The sequence below is a fragment of the Dicentrarchus labrax genome, unplaced genomic scaffold, assembly GCF_905237075.1.
Source record: "Dicentrarchus labrax unplaced genomic scaffold, dlabrax2021, whole genome shotgun sequence".
NCBI classification, from domain to species: domain Eukaryota; kingdom Metazoa; phylum Chordata; class Actinopteri; family Moronidae; genus Dicentrarchus; species Dicentrarchus labrax.
In genome coordinates, this window is record NW_026136706.1 from 25,657,242 (window position 1) to 25,679,336 (window position 22,095).

Sequence of the window (22,095 nt, forward strand, 5' to 3'; positions counted from 1 at the left end):
GTTCAAACGTGCCTGTTGAGGATTTCCACCAGACCAAGGTAGTGGTTTCTCAGGCGCATCACAGAGCACTCTGCTAGTGGAGGGACTCAGCCAAGGGGAGCGCTCTTGGACCGGTGGTCTATCACCAACTTGTATTCACAGACAATACATCCATGGTTGGTTGGGGCACTGTCCACGAAGGCTATGGGGTCAATGGTGGCTGGACCAGTCATTGGGTCACATAAATGTCGTGGAGCTGCAAGCTGTTCTCCTTACACTCTGGGGGTTCCTGCCGAGACTGAGAGCTCACCATATCATTATCAGAACAGACTGCGCTGTAACAACAGCATATATCAACAGGCAGGAGAGTCTAGGCTGCCCCATCCAATGCAAGCTGGCAACCAAATTGCTGCAGTGTGCTCACCTCCTCTTCTGCTCACTCAGAGCTGTTCATGTGCCGGGGCCACTGAACACAGCAGCTAATATTTTGTCCAGAGGGGGCTCAAATCCGGGAGAGTGGAGACTCCATCCTCAGATGGTAGAGAAGATCTGGCAGGGCAGTCGACTTGTTCGCTTCCAGAGAGTCGGCACATTGTCAACTCTTATTCTTCTTGAGGAATGACAATCCTCCTCTGGGGTGGGATGCTCTGGTGCACCCATGGCCCCAGAGTCTGCTGTATGCCTCCCCTCCTTTCCAGCTGAAACATTCAGATGGAAGGGGTGAGGCTGATTTTGGTGGCTTCTCATTGGACCCACATGCTAGGGTTTCTTAAGGGAGCTACTGCGGCAAAGAGACCTGCTGTTGCGATCGGGATCCTGTTCCATCCCTCAGTGCTCAGATATATGGCCTGGGTGCCATCAACTAGGGCTGCCTACTCGTACCATTGTGGGGGTGTTTACCACTTGATGTGGGACTCACCAGGCGGGTCCCTACATCCAGCTGGAGGCAGGGAAGGCTGCAGTTACCCTACTGGGTATGGTGGCTGCAATGGATATTGGATATTGGATATTGTCCTTGGTGCACTTGGACCCCCCCCTTTGAGCCCCTTGGGGCTGCTGGTTTAATGTGGCATTCCCTTAAAACTGCATTTCTGGTAGCCATAACTTACGCCAGGACGATGAAGGAACTCCAAGCACTGTCAATTCACAGTGACTGCTGTAGGTTATCGCCAGATGGGTTGAGTGTGCTGCTCCGCCCCTAAACCAGCATTCCTGCCTTAGGTTCTGTTCCACCTATCTCTGTGAGTTGGGATGCGGCCACTCTCTTCTTCTGGAGAAGACCAGGAGATTGAACACCGCCAGTCAGTACTGTGCCCTTTCTGGGCCTTGGCAGAGTATATCCAGCGCGCAAAAGCCTAGGCTGTCCCACTGGGTCATTTTTCCCACAGTGGAAACGGCATTCTTTTTTGTGGGCAAGTTTTCAAAGTTAGCGCTAAAAGGCGCTCGGGTGAAACACTGGGGCGGAACAAATAATACATTTCCGTCTAGCTGTATGCTTACAGCTAGACATACAGCTGTAAAAATACAGGTAGACAAATTATTAATTCCGACTAGCTGTACAGCTACCCTGTAGACGTACCTGCTAGACGGAAATGTATTATTTGAAAGAGAATGCCGTTTCCACTGTGGTTGTCATAATTACATAAGTGAACTTATGTATTCTTCGTGATAAGCAGCAATGAGGTTTGTTGGCTGTTTATCTGCTGTGAAGGTGTAATTGATTATTGTGTTTACATGTGTCATTTTCACTTTATACTTTTTGGTGAACATGAGGAAAATAATTTTTAAATTTTTATTAAAATATTGGTGTGTTTATATATTATAGTAATAGTAACCCCATAAAATGAAGGGAAAAAAAAAAAAAACAGAATGAGAACAGGTTGTGATTCCATACCATTCTAATTGCAATGTCTTCTGCATTAATTTACACCTTGTATTAACTGTCATTTTTCCTTGTCCAGATAGAATATCCAGGTACAACTCACAACTCACAGAACCAGGACATTTCATTTGCTCAGGTGTCCACGAAATATGGAAGAATTCAGCAATTGGTAGGCAAGGCAAATGTATCTGATAATAACATCACAACATCAAATATTATTTTTTTTGGTTATGGGAAAGGGGGAGGAGCTTTTTGATGCAGAACTTTAGTCAGTAAGCTGCCAGAGCTCAGCAGCATCTCGTCTCATCTTCTCTCTCTGATTATGGAGACCCTGAAAGAAGCTGAACTCTGCTTTCCTCAGCTACTCAACACCTCCTGCAGGAAGCCAGTGCAGCAGCGTCTGGACAGCATATTCCTTTACATTCTGCTGTCTTGCATCTCTTTGCTCACTGTGGCTCTGAACCTGCTGGTCATCATCTCTATCTCCCATTTCAGGCATAAAGATAAATTTTTAATCATAACCTAAAATACTATGAAGCACTTAATTTTAGAGGAATTTGGGACAGTTGTAACATTAAGGCATGAAAATATCCCAATTTGAGTTTTTAACCATGTATTTTTACTTACACACTATTACTACAATTACAACTACTAATAACTTTGCAGCCATCAATGAATGTATTGATTTATATGTATGTTAGAATCCAAGCTGACTGTATACTTTCTCTGCTACTATAGTACAAAACTGGTACTTGTACTGCATCATTTGTCCTCTCCAGGATTTTTGATGCATGTCCTAGCTTTTTAGAAATGTGCTATACTGTATTATGTGGATATACTTAGTTTATTTGACTTTTCATACTATTATAGATGAAATACTTTTGACTTCCCTAACTGTTACAGATAATATATTTAGTGATGATATTCTCTTTCTACAGGCAGCTCCACACCCCCACCAACCTCCTCATCCTCTCGCTGGCTGTCTCAGATTTCCTCGTTGGCCTCCTGCTGATGCCTGTTAAAATCCTCCTTATAGGGGGCTGCTGGTTTTTGGGTAACTTGATATGTGGACTATTTTACTATGCCTCTTTTATCCTTACATCTGCCTCAGTAGGAAACATGGTGCTCATATCAGTTGACCGATATGTGGCCATTTGTGACCCCTTGTGTTACCCAACCAAAGTCACTCAGAAAAGAGTTCAAATCTGTGTTTGTCTGTGTTGGGCGTGTTCAGTGTTCTATAATGGTATGATACTGATCGACTTTCTGAAACATCCAGATAGATTTAGTTCCTGCTATGGAGAGTGTGTAGTTGTAATTAACTTTACAACAGGAGTTGTTGATGTCCTGTTGACCTTTTTTGGTCCCATTGGTGCAATCGTAGTTCTGTATATGAGAGTTTTTGTGGTGGCTGTGTCTCAGGCTCGAGTCATGAGGTCTCATATTGCAGCTGTTACACTCCAGGGTTCAGTCAGTGTAACTGCTAAGAAGTCTGAGAGAAAAGCAGCCAGAACTCTTGGTGTTGTCGTGGTTGTGTTCCTTATATGTTTCTGTCCTTACTTCGTCCCATCTCTTGTGGGTAAGGACAGGTCAAGCAGTGTGATATTTTCAATATTTTCGGTCTGGCTACTTTATTGTAACTCTTGTTTTAATCCAATGATCTATGCTTTTTTCTACCCCTGGTTCAGGAGATCTATGAAACTCATTATTACATTTAAGATACTGCAACCTGACTCCTGTGATACCAACATCCTGTGCCCAGATTGCAAAATATGAGTCAATCAACTTGCACACTAAGTTAAGAAACCCATCATATTGTGACTATAGTTTTCAGATATTACAATTGCTATTGCCTTGGCCATATTGTGATTTTGATCATATTCATATATATAATTATGGAGCCTTTGAATCAACAGTGAAATGTCAGGCAGAAATATTGAATGTACATTGATGCCAACCAAACCAAACTGACAGTGCTTGTTATGTTTAATGTTGATTTCAATAATGACTGACACTGATCAATTTGGAACATTTCTGAAACAGATCAAATATATAAAAGGAATTACTATATCACAGCACGATAAACCTAGCAAATGCAAGAGGAAAATGTAACATCGATCCATATGTAAACTTTACAATCCTAATCATACATGAACTAAGATCAATTAAATCCATATTATTAATTGTTTATTGTGGTAAAACTCACATAACTATCATCATCCCCCATCGTTGTGGCTATTGTCATCGCCGTTGTCGCCATTAGCCTCTTCATCATCATTATCATCATCATCATCAGTCATTTCTACTAGTATAGTTGTTGCTACTGTTGTTTTTTTTGCACCTCTGTCTCAGTCCTTCTCTCTTTACCACCCATCCCCTCTACCCCTCTCTTTTTTCCTCTGTCTTTAACCCCAACTGTTCGAAGCAGACGGCTGCCCACCTAGAGCCGGGGGCTGTTTGAGGTTTCTGCCTGTTAGAAGGATTTTTTTCCTTGCTGCTGTCACCAAGTGCTTGTTCATGGTGGGAACTGTTGGGCTTCTGTAATTAATTAATTAATTAATTTAATCATAAGGAGTACAGTCTAGACCTGATGTAATTGAAAGGTGTCCTGAGATAACTTTTGTTATGAATTGGCACTATACAAATAAAATTAAATAAATTGAATTATATTACTGTCTCCTTGAAGGGCTTCTTGTTTGTTTTGAATATACACCTGAAGCTGATGGTAGGGTGATTGTAGTGGTGGAAGTTTTCCGTTAGACCACCTTGGAAGTCCAACCTTGACAGACTAGCGAAAAAGAAGGTGTTTGGAGTGACTGAGGTGGTGGACCGAAAGTAAAGCCTGTTTAATATGTAATACACATATATTGCAGTTGTTGTATTGGACTTATCTGACTAAATAATAACTTGTACTGTAATACAGTACCATTAAAAATATGTAAAAATAGCTCAAACTTAACCCATTGTCCTCCACTGATTTGTTAATATATTAAATCAATGTTTATTGATTAGGGTCGATCGAGTATTTGGTTTAAAGTAGGTTTTTTTATTATTATTATTAATATTAATTTTAACAAAGTCTGCTGCCTCAGTTTTTATGATGGCAATTTGCAAATACTATACTATACTCTACTATACTATACTATACTATATCATGCTGATTGAGTTAGAAAAGACCCGACTGGAAGCTTTAATAGGAGGGTGGTGCTTGAAATCATTGTTTTTCCTCTGTTAACCATGGTTACCTGCAAAGAAACATGTGCAGTCTTCATTGCTTTGCAAAAAAAGGCTTCACAGGCAACAATATTGCTCCTAGCAAGATTGCACCTAAATCAACCATTTATCGGATCATCAAGACCTTCAGGGAGAGAGGTTCAATTGTTGTGAAGAAGGCTTCAAGGCACCCAAGAAAGTTCAGCAAGTGCCAGGACCATCTCCTAAAGTTGATTCAGCTGTGGGATTGGGGCACCACCAGTGCAGAGCTTGCTCAGGAATGGCAGCAGGCAGGTGTGAGTGCATCTGCACACATAATGAGGCAAAGGCTTTTGGAGGATGGCTTGATGTCAAGAAGGGCAGCAAAGAAGCCACTTCTCTCCAGGAAAAACATCAGGAACAGACTGATATTCTGCAAAAGGTACAGGGATTGGACTATGAGGACTGGGGTATAGTCATTTTCTCTGATAAATCCCCTTTCCGATTGTTGGGGCATCTGGAAAAAAGCTTTTCGGGAGAAGAAAAGGTGAGCGCTACCATCAGTCCTGTGTCATCTCAACATTCAGACCATATATGTGTGGGGTTGCTTCTCAGCCAAGGGAGAGGCCTCACTCACAATTTTGCCTAAGAACACAGCCATGAATAAAGAATGGTACCAAAACATCCTTGGAGAGCAACTTCTCCCAACCATCCAAGAACAGTTTGGGACGAACAATGCCTTTTCCAGCATGATGGAGCACCTTGCCGTAAGGCAAAAGTGCAACTAAGTGGCTCAGGGAACAAAACATCGACATTTTGAGTCTATTGCCAGGAAACTCCCCAGACCTTAATCCCATTGACAACTTGTGGTCAATCCTGAAGAGGCGGGTGGACAAACAAAAACCCACCAATTCTGACAAACTCCAAGCATTGATTATGCAAGAATGGGCTGCCATCAGTTAGGATGTGGCCCAGAAGTCAATTGACAGCATGCCTGGGCGAATTGCAGAAGTCAACACTGCAAATATTGCCTCTTTGCGTAAACTTAATGTAATTGTAATTATAATTCAGTATGCCATAGTAACATCTGACAAAAAGATCTAAACACTGAAGCAGCAAACTTTGTGGAAACCAATACTTATGTCATTCTCAAAACTTTTTTTTTTTTGTAACAAATTTTTATTGGTTTTCAACACAGTTCCTGTGAAATTGTACCCCAAAATCTTTTTTTTTATCAATTTACATTGCCTGAAGTAATGATAATATGTTCCAATCTCTCTATGACACTTGTTACACAAAGGTGAGACCTGACGGTCCATCTTATTTAGTATGTAAGGAGTTACGTGTAGACGGTGTAATATTTTATACTGTGTCTCTCTCAATCTATTACATGTAAAGGTGGATTTAAATACTTCAATGGTCTCCTCCCAGTCATCCTCAATATACTCCGTGTCGAGATCTTTCTCCCACTTCTGTGCAATGCTTGTAATATCACCTGGACTAAGAGAGTATAGCAGTGCAAAGAAGGAAGAGATAAAACGGATGCCTCTCTGGGAAATAAGGAACCTCTCTACATCACTGTACATGACTAGATCAGGAGACGATTTATGATTTATCATAACACCTACAGCACTTTAGCCGCTGACAGCGGATAGAATGCTGTTTATGTGTTTAACGCTGGCAGAAAGACCTTTCTGCATCCAGTGACAGCGAAATCCCCATAGATCAACCCCCTGATCTGATGGGGTTTCTGTTACAAGTGGTTTTCAACCAGACTGTCCCTGCCACTTCACAGACCCTTACGACTGTGCCATTGATCTCCTCCCAGGCATGTGAGTTCCACATGTCACATGCCATAAGTCTCCTTCCTGGGTTTCGTCTCCTCTGAAAACATCCAAATGTTAATGTTAATGTTATAAGGAGTTCGGTCTAGACCTGCTCTATTTAAAAATTGTCCTGAGATAACTTTTGTTATGAATTGGCGCTATACAAATAAAATTGAATTGAATTGAATTGAATTAATAGCAAGTTAACGTTTCTTGGGATTTGCTAACCTCTATAAGGGGTTCCTAAGGAACTTTAGCACCATTGCTGGGCACCTGCACACACTAACCTCTTCAAACCCCCCAAGCTGACTCAGCTTAAAGCAAGCTTCACATTGGCTCCAGTGCTCACCCTTCCAGACCCCCACTCACAGTTTCTGGTGGAGGTAGATGTGTCGTATGTGAGCATTGGGGTTGTGCTCTCTCAGCGGTCCTTGTCCAATAACACGCTGCATCCCTGTGCATTCCTGTCATGGAAAATGTCACCAGCTGACAGGAATTATGATGTGGGCAACTGTGAACTCCTGGCTGTAAAGGTAGCTTTGGATGGGGCAGAGCAACCGTTTTTGGTTTGGATGGTCCACAAGAACCTGGAGTACATCAGGACGGCTAAGGGTCTCAATGCCAGGCAAGCAAAGTGGGTTCTTTTCTTTACAAGATTCAATTCCACCTTTTCAACAAGATTCAATTCCACCAGAAAAGCAGCCAGAACTCTTGGCGTTGTTGTGGTTGTGTTTCTAATTTGTTTCTGTCCTTACTTTGTCCCATCTCTCGTGGGCCAGGACACATCAACCACTGTCGTATTTTTAGTATTTGGGGTCTGGCTAATTGGTTGTAACTCCTGTTTTAACCCAATGGTCTATGCTTTTTTCTACCCCTGGTTCAGGAGATCTATGAAACTCATTGTTACATTTCAGATACTGCAGCCTGACTCCTGTGATACCAACGTACTGTGCCCAGATTGCAATATATAATTGAATCAGCTAAAACTGCACAATATTGTAAAAAACCCCATCATATTGTGATTATTTTTCTGTCAGATATTACAATTGTTATTTGATTCACAAAGAGTAGATCATTTTTGTATATATAATATATAAACTTGCATGTGGAGAACAAGATTTGTAGGCCAAGGCATCTACATCACTACATTACTTTTGTCATACATCCTTTATTAAATCATAACTGACACTGATCAACACTGATTCACTCATGATCTAAAACAGTGCCTGTGATGAACAGAAATTGGTTGATTTTGATATATTGAAGCAATGTTACACTTATTACCCAGAAACCAGACCTTTTCTTGGCATTTTCTTTACTTATAGAACATTTATAGAACATGAACTTGAAACTTTTGTATTTATTAATAAAAATTAACAAATAAACATTTCCAAAAAGTAAATAACAATTCAGTTGTAATCAATTTCAATATACAGTGTGCTGTGACATATTTATGAAATCAAGTTTCCTCACAGATCAAATATATAAAAGGAAATACTATATCACAGCATGATAAACCCAGCAAACTCAAGAGGAAAATGTAACATTTATTAATATGTAAACTTTCCAGTCCTAATCATACATGAAAATCAACTAAATCCATATTATTATTATATTATTGAGGGGGAAACTCACATAATATGCAGTCTTTCAATAATGTCTCCTTGAAGGGCTTCTAGTTTGTCTTGAATTCACACCTGAAACTGATGGTGGGGCGGTTGTAGTGGTGGAAGTTTTCCTGTAGACCACCTTGGAAGTCCAACCTTTACAGGTTAGCGAGAGAGAAAGGTTTTCAGAGGTGAAATATAAATTGAAGCAAATTATTAACTTGCGCTGTAATACAATACCATTAAAAATATGTACCACAATCTTACCCCATTGCCCACCATTGATTAATTCAATACATTGTCAATGTTTATTAATTAGGGTCGAGCGAGTACTTTGTTGAAACAAATATCTGGTACAAATCTTGTTCTTTTTATTAGTAAGAGTATCATCAGGGTAAATGTGTCAATATTCAAAGTTAAATTAACAACGTCAACTATCCAAAACCACTTCCAGTTTAGTCCACATCCACGCCTGGTTTAAATCCCACTCATTTCGTGCAATACAAATAATTTAGCTGGTTGAAAAGGTGGGCCAATACTAGAGATGTAAACACCAACACAAGTCTAGTTGCTAACTACTAACAACAAGTAAGCTATCTGTCCATCAGAAACTTACTGTAAGTTGAAGCAGAGCAGCTGTAGGACATTGAGAGAAAAACAGAAAATTGTTCTCCATAAAATCCAGTTTCACCAAAATCAGTGAATGAAGTTATAAAAGTTATGTGGTTTTGTACAGTAGTTAGTGAAGCCTGGCCCACAGTAGGTCCAACTGGTGAGTCACATCAATGCTCTCAATCTCTCCTTACAAACTCTGGCAGCAGCACCTGCTCCTTCTGTTCAGCCTTCTCTCGAAATCCCTCCTACTCCAGCCACTCCTTTTTCCAAACGTGAGCGTTTTTCTGGCAAACACAGGAAGTGCCAGTCCTTCCTGGTCCAGTATTGGCTCCTCTTTGAGTTACATGCAGTTTCCTTCCCTACCAAGTGCTTGAAAGTGGCATTCCTCATTACTCACCTGTCTGGCTGAGTGGAGACCTGGGCAATGGCTGAGTGGCCTAGAGACCATCCCATCTGTCACTCACTGGGTATGTTCATTGTATCGTGTAAAATCTGAGAAGCTGCTCAGAGTCTCATGGCATTATGGCAAGGTAGATGGCGGGTTGCAGATTACGCCATTGAGTTCTGCACTTTAGCAGCTGAAAGCGGCTATAATGCGGTTTCTGTTATGTCAGTACCATACTCTAGTAGTTCCTAGTGTTTCTAGTGTTTTCCTCTCTCCAGTGTTCCTTTCTGTCTCTCTGTGTTTGTTGTGGGTGTAGGACTCCTCCAACTCTCCCTGATTACCTGCTCACCTGTTTAGTTTATGATTGTTTTTCCCTTTATGTTGGCATACTTAACCTTGTTTTTCCTGTGCTTCAGGATCATCACCTGCACTGTTTTTAGGTTGGTTCAACTTCACTCTAACCTACCGCCCTGGTTAAAAAAATACTAAACCGGATGCTCTCTCCTGGCAGTTTCATACACAAGGAGAAGAAGTTCCCTCTAAGCCAGACAGCATTCTTCCCTCCTACTGTGTGATTACTGTTGCTCCTTAAGCAGCATTTCTGGTGGCCTACCATGCAGCCTAAAGAAGCGGACACCAGAGCATACGTCTTTGCCTGCAATGTGTGCCTGCGGAAAAGCCAGCCTTGCTCTGCCAACTGCCCATACCAGAATGTCCCTGGACCAGTATTGCTCTCGATAGGTCTGCCACCCTCACAAGGTAACACAGTAATTCTAACTAACGTGGATCAATTCTCCAAAGCTACTCCTCCCTATCATTTGTAACACAGCCGACAATGGAGTAATCCGAGAAATTCTATAGGTGGCACCACTCATGATTCAACATGACGGACGCTGGTGCATTTTGGCTGCTGCTCCGTCACTGAACCTTAGTGATCTTGTCTATTCATTGACCCTGACGCTATTACTCTGCCAGTAAAGTTGTACTCCAAGCTGGTGGCTGTATGCTACCACCTTCCTCTAAACTCTGGACAAATGTTTGAACCAGATTAGTGTTTAAAATAAATCAGATGACTGTCTTACCTGCCTTGAAGCTCTGCTGCTAGCTCCAGGGCTCCCGGGACTAACTGTAAGCGTAGCTTCACCGTTCTGCTGCTAGGGTGGTCAACCGCCTGCCACATCGCTAGCTACCACAAGCCCACTTTCTCATCCTGCCAAGATCTTTCCGTCCTGGCGTGGTAAGCCCTGTCGTGCTCTGTCTGGTTTTCTCTGCTAACTGCTGACCTCAACCCTCAGGGAAATTCAATTCAACAACAGTCACAACAATGGTGGCCAATAAACAATAATAATAGTTATAATAATAATAATAATAATAATACCAATGATATCAGTAATATTAGCAGTGGGAGTCAAGCAGGACCATGGCAGCGGGCTCCACCAGGATCCATGAGAACTTGCGAGACGAGGAAGCACAAAACCTCTCGGGGGAGAAGTAAAGTTAGTAACATGCATTTATGGGACATGAATGTGTGCAGAAAGAGGGGGAGAGGGAGAGAGGAGCTCAGTGCATCATGGAAAGTCCCCCGGCAGTCTAGGCCTATAGCAGCATAACGAAGGGATGGTTCATGACTCACCTGAGCCAGCCCTAACTATAAGCTTTATCAAAGAGGAATGTGTTAAGCCTACTCTTAAATGTGGAGAGAGTGTCTGCCTCCCGAGCTGGGTAGCTGAAGGCTCTGGCTCCTGTTCTACTTTTGGTGACTATAGGAGCCACAAGTATCCCTGCATTCAGAAAGCGCAGTGTTCTAGTGGGGTAATAGGGTACTATGAGCTCTTTAAGATATGAAGGGGCCTCAACCTGAAGAGCTTTGTAGGTGAGAAGAAGGATTTTAAAGGGCAAGGCTAATAGACTGGTAGCCCTTCCAGGCTACCTCACCTCCTCAATGCGCTGTTGGTTCCTGCCGCTGTTATGCTGTGGACTATACTGTGGACCCTCCTGGGGTGCATATCGCTTCTTCTTCCCCATGACACCTTGTGCTTTTGACTACAAGCCAATGCTAGTTCTGTGGTAGCACTCTCCAAACAAGCCAGTGCTAGCTCTGTGCTAGTGCTCTCCATTCAGGACATGCCGCCGCCATGGTGCTATCCAACTTGATGGTGCACCCTGGATTCCATCCCATCCAATCTTGTTAAGGAATGTCTCCCAGTCATCTCCTCATTCGTCACAGAAATCATCAAATCCTCCTATAGCACTGGTTCTGTCCCCCAAACACTCAAACTGGCTGCTGTGACCCCCATCCTCAAAAAACCTGGTATTAACCCTGACATCTCCAATATTCCCTTTCTGTCAAAAATACTGCAACGCGTTTTTGCCTCCCAACTTAAAACCCACCTAGTTTCCAGTGACCTGTTTGTACCGTTTCAATCCGGTTTCCGGAACAGAAACAGCCCTTCTCAAAGTCACCAATGGCCTTCTCCTCTCCTCAGACTTTGGTGACTTCAATATTCTTATCCCCCTGGACCTCACTGCAGCTTTTGACACTATTAACCACACCACTCTTCTCTCCCACCTGGAGTCCTCCCCCAACATAACTGGTACTTTCCTGGATGAGGTTATATCTCACAAACAGACAACAGTTCATCAATATCAACAACTGCACCTCCTCCACTGGTCCCCTGTCCCGAGGGTTCAGTGCTTGGTCCCCTCTTGTTCATCCCGTACACACTCCCCCTTTGTAACCTCATACGCTGTCATGGTCTCTGCTTCCACTGTTATGCTAATGATGTCCAGCTCTACATCTCCACTAAATCAATAATCACCACAACCAACTCCACTCTGACACACGGCCTCACTGAAATCAAATAATGGATGCATGCCAACTTCCTTAAACTCAAATTTTTTCTAAAATAAAATATATATAAAAAAATTTTTTTAAAAAGCTTCCCTCTCACCCTCTTGGGGTGGTATCTGTGTGTCATCCTCAAGCTCGGGTCCTCTACCAGAGGCCTGGGAGTTTGAGGGTTCTGCGCAGTATCTTAGCTGTTCCTAGGACTGCGCTCTTCTGGACTGAGGCTTCTGATGTTGTTCCTGGGATCTGTTGGAGCCACTCCCCCAGTTTGGGAGTCACTGCCCCGAGAGCTCCTACTACATCAAGGGGGTCACGCTCGCCTTTATCTTCCACATCTGCTCCAGCTGTTCTTTCAACCCTTGGTACTTTTCAACCTTTTTGTGTTCCTTCTTTCTGATGTTGGCGTCTGCTGGTATGGCCACATCTATCACCACCGCTTTCTTCTGCTCCTTGTCTACCACCACTATGTCTGGTTGGTTGGCCAGGACCTGTTTGTCAGTCTGGAAGCTGAAGTCCCACAGCACCTTGGCCCTGTTGTTCTCAGCCACCTACTGTGGTGTGGCCCATTGGGATTTGGGTACTTCTATTCCATACTGGGTACAGATGTTCCTGTACACTATTCCAGCCACTTGGTTGTGTCTCTCCATGTACGCTGAACCGGTTAGCATCTTACACCCTGCTACTATGTGCTGGACTGTCTCAGGGGCATCTTTGCATAGTCTGCACCTTGGGTCAGATCTACTCTTGTAGATCTTGGCCTCTATGGCTCTTGTACCTAGGGCCTGTTCTTGTGCTGCCATGATCAGTGCCTCTGTGCTGTCTCTGAGTCCAGCCTTTTCCAGCCATTGGTAGGTCTTCTCGATATCAGCCACTTCTTCAATTTGGCGGTGGTACATGCCATGTAGGGGCTTGTCCCTCCGGGTTGTCTGCTCCTCTTCCTCCGCACTCTTATTGCATTTCTGTTGCCTGAGACATTCGCTTAGCAGTTCATCCTTGGTGGCCATGTTTCTGATGTACTCTTGGATTTTTGATGGTTCATCCTGGATAGTGGCCTTGATGCTCACTAGTCCTCGGCCTCCCTCTTTCCGCTTAGCGTACAGTCTCAGGGTGCTGGATTTGGGGTGAAACCCTCAGTGCATGGTGAGGAGCTTTCTTGTCTTGATATCTGTGGCTTCTATCTCCTCCTTTGGCCAGCTTATGATCCCAGCAGGGTAACCTGAGGTTAAAGACTAGAGAGGCGGGGCTAATACGTCATCGTTTCGGAAAAAAATCTGTTTCCGTCGTCCAGACGACTCCGGGCGATCTGGCATTTTAGGATTTTCCCACTCTGGGACCCGTTTCCAAAAAATACTGATTCACACCGAAAACGCTGTATCCGTCTGGACGCGAGGCCGATATGATAAAGTATTTATCCGGATTCGAGAAAAACTTATTCGTGAGGACAGGCCCAGAGTCTGGTCCGGCTGCTTTGCGGGGGTTCTGCCTCTTAAAGAGCCTGTTGACGTTCCTCTCCTGAAGGCAGAGAGGTGTCACTGTGGTGGAGGAGGAGGGATTCACAGAGGAGTGGAGTTGTGAAGTGGCCCCGGCTCCTGCTGAGCTGGGGGAGGGGGAACTCGTGAGGTGGGGCTGGTGAGAGGGGTCACGGGATGGTGTCAGGACTGCTCCTTTGTCTGTCGAAGTGACAGTAGAACTCATTCAGCTCATTTTCTAGGCGCAAGTCGTTGATGGAGTGGGGGGTTTTAGGTTTGTAGTTGGTCATGTGTCTGAGCCCCTTTCAGACAGAACCAGAGTCAGTGGCTGAGAACTGATGTTTAGCTTCTCTCACCACCTTGCTAAACTTGTACTTTGACTCCTTAAACCTGTCCCTGCCCCCACTTCTGAACACTTGCTCCTGCAACTGTAACTGACTGAGTTTGGCTGTGAACCAGGGTTTGTCATTGTTATAACTCACCCTGTTGCATGATGGTACACAGCACCTTTGACCACAATGTCCATAATTCAACGGAAGAGAGAAGAAAAGTGGGAAAGAGATCAGCTGGAGTTGTTTCCCTGATGTGCATGAGCTCTTCTCTAGTGAAAGAGCTCCGGGTATCACAGCCCGAAAACTGAGTTAACAAACAAAACAAGGAAAAACAATGCGCACCAACACACCGAGGCAACCATTCGTGGCGCCACCCTACAGTAAAGTTATGACAACTTCCTGTTTCCAGTGGGGGCTGCTATGACTATGACTGACTATTTGCATGTAGATGTGTTCAGGGCAGGACTCTTACTTAACATGTGAAGTTTGGTGCAGATTGGATGTTTCTTGGCGAAACATCGAAAAACGTGCAAAATGCCAAAAATGGCTGTTAATCCAGAATGGCTGACTTCCTGTTGGGTTTGGGTCTAAGAGACTTTCTTGTACATCTGGACATGGTCTACATGTGTACTGATTTTTATACATATCTGGGCTGCTCTATTCTGCTCTCTCTCTACTGTTTTTCCATACACATGACACATAAAATGTGTAATTTTTCAGCCGAAAACATTTTTGTGGCGAGTTTCATGAGTTTTTGAGCATGTTTAAGCCCCAAAAAATGTGATTCCTTTGGCAGAAGAAAAATAATAACTCCTTGCATTTCAAGAGGGCTTAACAGCGGTCGCTGCTCGGGCCCTATCGAAGGAATCAGGTTGTCTGATACAGACAAACGTATATGTGATTTTGTATTCTATAAACATACATTGATTTTTTTTCATATTTTATTTAGTTAGGGGGGTGTGACAGCATGTAAAAGTGGTGTATTGACAACATGTAATATAATTTCTCTTTAGTATGTTGGTATCATATGAGCCAGGCTCTAGTGTCTGAAGTGTAATGTTTAATAGATATTCTGAACCAGGGGTAGAAAAAGGCATAGGGTTTAAGAGTTTGAATACAACAGCCAAATCTCAGTCACTGCAGATGTTGCCTTTAAGATGCCTCGAGTTGTTCTCAGCTGCAACAGTGCAACAGTAATATTGACATGAGCACAGAAGAGACACAACTACAACGACAGTCCTGGCTGCTTTCATCTCAGACTTCTTAGTTAGTTATTGTCTCCAGATGTGTTGTGGCTGATCACATAAAATTGCAATGTCTTCTGCATTCATTTACCTGGTATTAACAGTCTTTAGTCCTTTTCCAGATAGAATATCCAAATACAACTCAAAACTCAAAGAACCAGGACATTTAATATGCTTGGGTGAAGAACTCAACAGTTGGTAGGCAAGGCAAATGTATCTGATCATTACATCACAACATGTTTTTTTTTTGGTAATGGTAGGGGGAGGAGCAAGATGAGCTTTATGATGCAGAACTATAGTCAGAAATCTGCCAGAGCTCAGCAGCGTCTCGTCTCCTCGTCTCTCTCTGATTATGGAGACCCTGGAAGAAGCTGAACTCTGCTATCCAGAACTACTCAACACCTCCTGCAGAAAGCCAATGCAGCATCATGCCGACAGCATATTCCTTTACATTCTGCTGTCTTGCATCACTTTGCTCACTGTGGCTCTGAACCTGCTGGTCATCATCTCTATCTCCCACTTCAGGCATAAAGATACATTTATAAGCATAACCTAAAATACTATCAAGCTCTTAATTTTACAGGAATTTGGGACAATATTGTATTGTATATGGATGTATATGTATTGTTACATTAAGGCATGAAAATGTTCCACTTTGAGTTTTTAACAGTTTACATGTATTTTTACTTGCACAGTATTACTCTTGCTACTACAACTAACAATGACTTTGCAGCCATCAATGAATGTATTGATGATATGAATGTTGGAATCCAAGCTGACTGCATACTCAAATTTTTTCCCCTTTACTACAGTACAAAACTGGTACTTGTGCTGCATCCTTTGTCCTCTCCAGGATCGTTGATTCATGTCCGTGCTATTTAAAAATGTTACTATTTGCTATACTGTATTATGTGGACATAATTTGTTTATTTGACTACTCATACTATTACAGATTAAATATTTTTATGACTTCCCTAAGTGCTACATATAATAATATATTTAGTGATGATATTCTCTTTCTGCAGGCAACTCCACACCCCCACCAACCTCCTCATCCTCTCGCTGGCTGTCTCTGACTTCCTCGTTGGCCTCCTGCTGATGCCTTTTAAAATCCTACTGTTAGGGGGCTGCTGGTTTTTGGGGAGCTTAATGTGTTTATTATTTTACTATGCCTCTTTTATCCTTACATCTGCCTCAGTAGGAAACATGGTGCTCATATCAGTTGACCGATATGTGGCCATTTGTGACCCTTTGTGTTACCCAACCAAAGTCACTCAGAAAAGAGTTAAAATCTGTATTTGTCTGTGTTGGGCGTGTTCTGTGTTGTATAATGGTATAATATTGTACAGATTCCTGAAATATCCAGATAGATTTAATTCCTGCTATGGAGAGTGCGTAGGTGAATTTGACTATGTAACAGGTGTTGTTGATATCATGTGTACCTTTGTTGGCTCCATTGCTGCAATCGTAGTTCTGTATATGAGAGTATTTGTGGTGGCTGTGTCTCAGGCTCGAGTCATGAGGTCTCATATTGCAGCCGTTACACTCAAGGGTTCAGTCAGGGTAACCGCTAAGACGTCTGAGAGAAAAGCAGCCAAAACTCTTGGTGTTGTCGTGGTTGTGTTTCTATTGTGTTTCTGTCCTTACTATATCCCATCTCTCATGGGCGTGGACATGCCAACCACTGCAGTATTTTCACTATTTTCTGTCTGGCTAGTTTATTGTAACTCTTGTTTTAATCCAGTAATCTATGCTTTTTTCTACCCCTGGTTCAGGAGATCAATGAAACTCATTGTTACATTTCAGATAATGCAGCCTGACTCCTGTGATACCAACATCCTGTTTCCAAATTGTAAAATATGATTGAATCAACATGGACTGCACAAATGTTAAGAAACCCATTACATTGTGATTATTTTTTTCAGATATTGCAATTGGTACATGATTCACAAAGTATGAAAGTGTGATTTTTCACTAAAAAAATAGAATTGTGATGATGACATTTGTAGGGATCTATAACGAACAACATCTGTTCCTACATCTGGAGAACATCTGGACTGTAATAAAAAAAACAAAAAAAAAAAACAATTCAGCTTCTGTGATTTGAATATTGCTCTTAGCTATATTATGATTTTGATAATATTGGATTGTGCAGCCCTTGAATCAACAGTGAACTGTCAGGCAGACATATTGAATGTACACTGATGCCAACCAAACTAAATTGACAGTGCTTGTTATGTTTAATGTTGACTAAACATCAGATTCAGATTGTCATGACTGAGACTGATCCATACTGAGTCACCCATTATCTAAAAGGGTTCCTGGGTTGAATTAAAATGAGTTAATATGGTATTTTGAACAACCTTTGCACTAATTAACCACAAACCAGACATTTTCATGGCATTATCTACATTTATACAACATGAACCCAAACCATTTCCTTTCATTAATAAAATATAATTAATAAACATTTCCAAAAAGTAAATTACATTAGGGTCAATTTCAATTTACACTGTGCTGTGCAATATATCTGAAATAGTTCAAATATATAAAAGGAAATACTATATCACAGCATGATAAACCTAGCAAACTCAAAAGTAAAATGTAACATTGCAACTAAAGAGGGCCATTATACGATACAAAAGGATATTTTAGAACTATGCAGAGCTACTCTAGTGGAGTTCCATAATATAAATATTAAGCTGAGAATGAGCCTATCTAGGTCCCCTTTAAGCTATAGTACAGAACTTTTGATTTTATGAAAGTGGAAACATTGTTCATAACTTTGGGCCACTAAATTTAAAAACTAACCTATAAGAAAAAAAGTGTTCTCACCTCCTATTGCTGAATCCTGGTTTTCAAATATATATTTTATTTATAATCTAATTTGGAATAACACATATGAATGTACAGGCTACTCTCCCAAGACTGGGTGCAGGTGCAAATTTAACACATTTTTACAAATCAGGTGATCAGTGGTATAATGCAGAAGAGAGGCAGAATGTCATTATTACTGTGAGGAATCAAAATGACAAGGTTATTAAGATATTAAGGTTAAGAAGAGATTAAATAACGGCCAAATACTAATTACATTACAATATCTAACACAATAGAAATAGAAATTGAAATAGAAATATTGGTATATATATATATATATATATATATATATATATATATATATATATATATATATATGTAAAACTAAAACAAAAAAATAGAAATACAATAAAAGCCTAAGTATGACATTTATAATACAATATAGCCAATAAATGACAACATAGACAAAAGTAAATTTATGCCACAGTATGTGACCGACAGAAATGGAATAAGTAATAGTAGTGAATTTTTTGTGAATTGTAGTATTACAGAAGTTATAAATGATTACAAAGAAGGATGGATCAAGCCAGTGTATTGCACTTGACCAGAGTATTGCACCCTAATCAGATTATTGCACTTGAATCAGATTATTGCACATTAACCAGAGAACATTTCAAGGGTACACTTTAATGACTGAAGTGTCTGACCTTCTAAAAGAGGAGTTGTAGAGTTTGATGGCAGAAATGTGTGGGGCTCTGTGGTGCATCTTGGTGGAATGAGTCTTGAGGGGTGTCTAGCAGATCAGTTTATTGAGTCTGTTAGTGTCCACTAGCCTAAACCTGCTGAATGCGTTCTTAACCTTTGCATACAGCAAGTCCTGTGTCTTTTCCTTTCTAGTATGACATCTCACATATGGGGTGAAGTTGGGTAGTGTTGTTGCCATGGTGAGGTGGTTGAAGTCACCCGAGATTACTATGAGGGCACTCTAATGTTCGGTCTGCAGTCGAGCTATGGTGCTTTAAATGATGTTACACACTGATGTCTGGTTAGCGCCACAATAGCATGTGAGATTTCCTGGGGGAAATAAAATGGCCGGAGTCCCACAGCAAGCAGTTCAATGTCCGCATAAAATATACATTCCTGTAATACTGTAATGTGACCAGGGATACACCATCTGTTATTAACTAGAACAGCAAGCCCCCTACCTTTACGCTTACCGATCTCGGTGCAATCCCTGTCGGCCCGAACTGTTTGAACTAGGTATAGCCTGGTGTAGCCATGTCTCAGTAAAGCACATTAAACTACACTCCCGGAACTCCCTCTGGTATGCCTACTGGTTTTGTTACCTGAACATCACGCGTCATCAAGTCGCATAAGAATTACAGTCACAGGAAGTGAATGAACAAACTCAATTTTAAAGGTCCCCTTTGTCCTGACAGTGGTCAACAAAAATCAAACAAGTGAGATAAAAAGAAACCCAAAAGTTGGGAAAAGGACGAGGGGGGCAACTGCACAGGCAGCATGCTTGGTGAATTGTAGTGTGCATGCGCCGCCATCATCCTGGATTTCTGCCTGCCATTTGACTTTGCCTTTGCCCTTTTTGGACGTGTTCGCCTGATCTGGCATTATGGCAAGGCAGATGAAGATTACGCCATTGAGTTCTGCACTTTAGTGGCTAAAAGCAGCTTTAATTCTGCTTCTCTTATGGTCAGTACCATACTCTAGTAGTTCCTAGTGTTTCTAGTGTTTTCCCCTCCCTGGTGTTCCTTTCTGTTTCTCTGTGTTTTGTGTTGTGGGTGTGGGACTCCTCCCACTCTCCCTGGTTGCCTGAGGATCTAATTACCTGCTCACCTGTCTGACTGCTCACACCTGCCAGCCATCAACTCATCAGCCCTGCAGTATGTAGCCAGGTTAAAAAATACTATGTTTGTAATAAAAATAATAAGCTATCGTTTGTGACTTGAAAAAAACAAAACAAACTTCAGTCTTTATTATAAATAGGTTTAAAAAGGTATATAATAAATAATATAAAATACACAACACCATACCATGTTCCTCTGCTGGTCTTTCTCCCTTCCAGTGTGCTTTCGGCTAAGTGGAGATGGAGGTGGGAGTTCTCTCGGCTCAAGCCCTTTTTCGACAGTGTTGGCGGATTTGGAGTGGGGTGCGACAGATCCTTCTATGGAGTTTGGCGCCCATGGTTCAGACCTTGGAACAGAGTGTCCTGACCAGCCTGGGATGTCGGTTGCCCATCCCTCAGTGTCCAGCTTCTGTGGCTGCAGCAAAAATATCCAGCACAGACAAATGCAGAGTTAAACTCCTTTCGGAGTGACTTTATTGGAGTAAAAAATAGGGTCACAAATAACCATATAACGGTTGACTGATATGAGCAGCGTGTTTCCTACTGAAACGCTGACAATAAGGAAAGCTAAAAAGTTTTTAGTTCAGGTGTTTTAAATGAGCAGGTTTAAGTGGCTTTTGATATTTTGCATGGAACGATTTTGAGGAGTATCACGTAGATAGTGAATAGAATTTCTGTAGTTAGGAATGGGTGAGCTTGGGCTTTGTTGTGGCTATCTTTGATTTTGCTATTGTACGACTAATACATTTTGTTTTTGTCTTAGGTTTGATCTTAAACAGGCTATGGATAATAAATAAAAAATAAAAAAATAAATAAATCAGTGCATTTGTCTGGGTCATCATGTTGCATGTTCCACTGTTTGAGCTTGGCATGTCTCAAGATGTGTATTCATGTGCTAGAATTTAATTTGGAAAGTGAAGAATTAAAATATTACTAGTGACGAAGTTGTAACTTCAAATGTGTCTGAATTGATTTATGATCACCTACACAGGTTTTCAGTGTAACAGTTACATTACCTCTTAATCTAAACACAGTGTAGAAACAGTATAACAAATGCATGTGAGTAAGGTATGCAACAGCTCCACAGTTTAACTGTTGCAACCGTTCTCAACTGGAAATGTTTTTTGATGTCCATCCCTAATATTTGTACAGCCTTCGTTTTAATTTAGGTTTTCTTAGTAAAGTTCTTCTAAGCCTGCGTGATGCTAATATTATTATAACTGCTGGCTAGCAGTTAAGCAGTGTATAGACTGCCAAATACATGGCATTCCTGGAAATTTAAACCCATGTTGTGTAGAAAGCTGTTTCAGCATATTTCTGGTGTGAAATGAAGCCACACTTTGGACTGTTTCCTTCTCTCCGCTATGACTCCTTCTTGTCGCAAGTTTCCAGCAGTGTAGATACATGAGTTTGAGATGTAATTGTTTTTCAGGGAACAACTGTTAGAAAAACACGCTGGCATTGATAAAAGCTCGGAGGCATTTGATTCTGATGGATGGTGGACAATATGGATTTTTTTTTGTCCTGCTTCCTGTTTACACCTCACGCGTATGCCAAGTGTACTTAAATGGTCATGTTATATGCGTCCTCAGGGGAACTAGTATGGACGGAGATTATTTCTGAAATGGCACTCATCTTAGCCGAATCTGTTTCCTTTTTGTTGTTTTTTTGCAAGGTTTAGTTGAGAAAGCAGGAAGTGAGGGATATGAATGGATGGTTGGTTGGGAAGATTTTCTTTCTTAAGAATGTATACAAATTGTACTAACTATTGGGTGAGATTTGATCACAGCGTGAGCCAGATTGTGTCGTACAACTTACACCTTATACTAAAGAGAATATCCAAGCACAACTCACAACTCACAGAACCAGGAAATTTTATTTGCTCAGGTGTCTATGAAATGGTAAGAAATCAGCAGTTGGTGGGCAAGGCAAATGTATTTGATCATACAATCACAACATCTTTTTTTTTTTCGGTTATGGTAGGGGGAGGAGCAAGATGAGCTTTATGATGCAGAACTATAGTCAGAAATCTGCCAGA

At 41.6% G+C, this 22,095-nt stretch overlaps 1 protein-coding gene across 9 annotated transcripts in view; it reads left to right on the forward strand.

Annotated features, from left to right (window-relative positions):
• Window positions 1–22,095, forward strand: part of LOC127365333 (trace amine-associated receptor 13c-like) — a 39,737-nt gene that overhangs the window by 15,508 nt on the left and 2,134 nt on the right. The window contains exons 1-3 of one of the 9 annotated variants that reach the window (XM_051403341.1): window positions 15,879–15,904; window positions 16,192–16,246; window positions 16,405–17,464. The exons of 1 other annotated variant lie outside the window; for it this stretch is intronic. In XM_051403341.1, coding sequence (XP_051259301.1) covers window positions 16,245–16,246; window positions 16,405–17,242 — 840 coding nt within the window. In that variant the 5' untranslated portion in view covers window positions 15,879–15,904; window positions 16,192–16,244 and the 3' untranslated portion in view covers window positions 17,243–17,464. Of the gene's footprint in view, window positions 1–2,799; window positions 2,916–3,297; window positions 6,906–15,664; window positions 15,905–16,191; window positions 17,465–22,095 lie in introns of those variants that run through there. 7 more of the 9 variants (XM_051403342.1, XM_051403340.1, XM_051403337.1 and 4 more) reach the window with 7 other exon arrangements.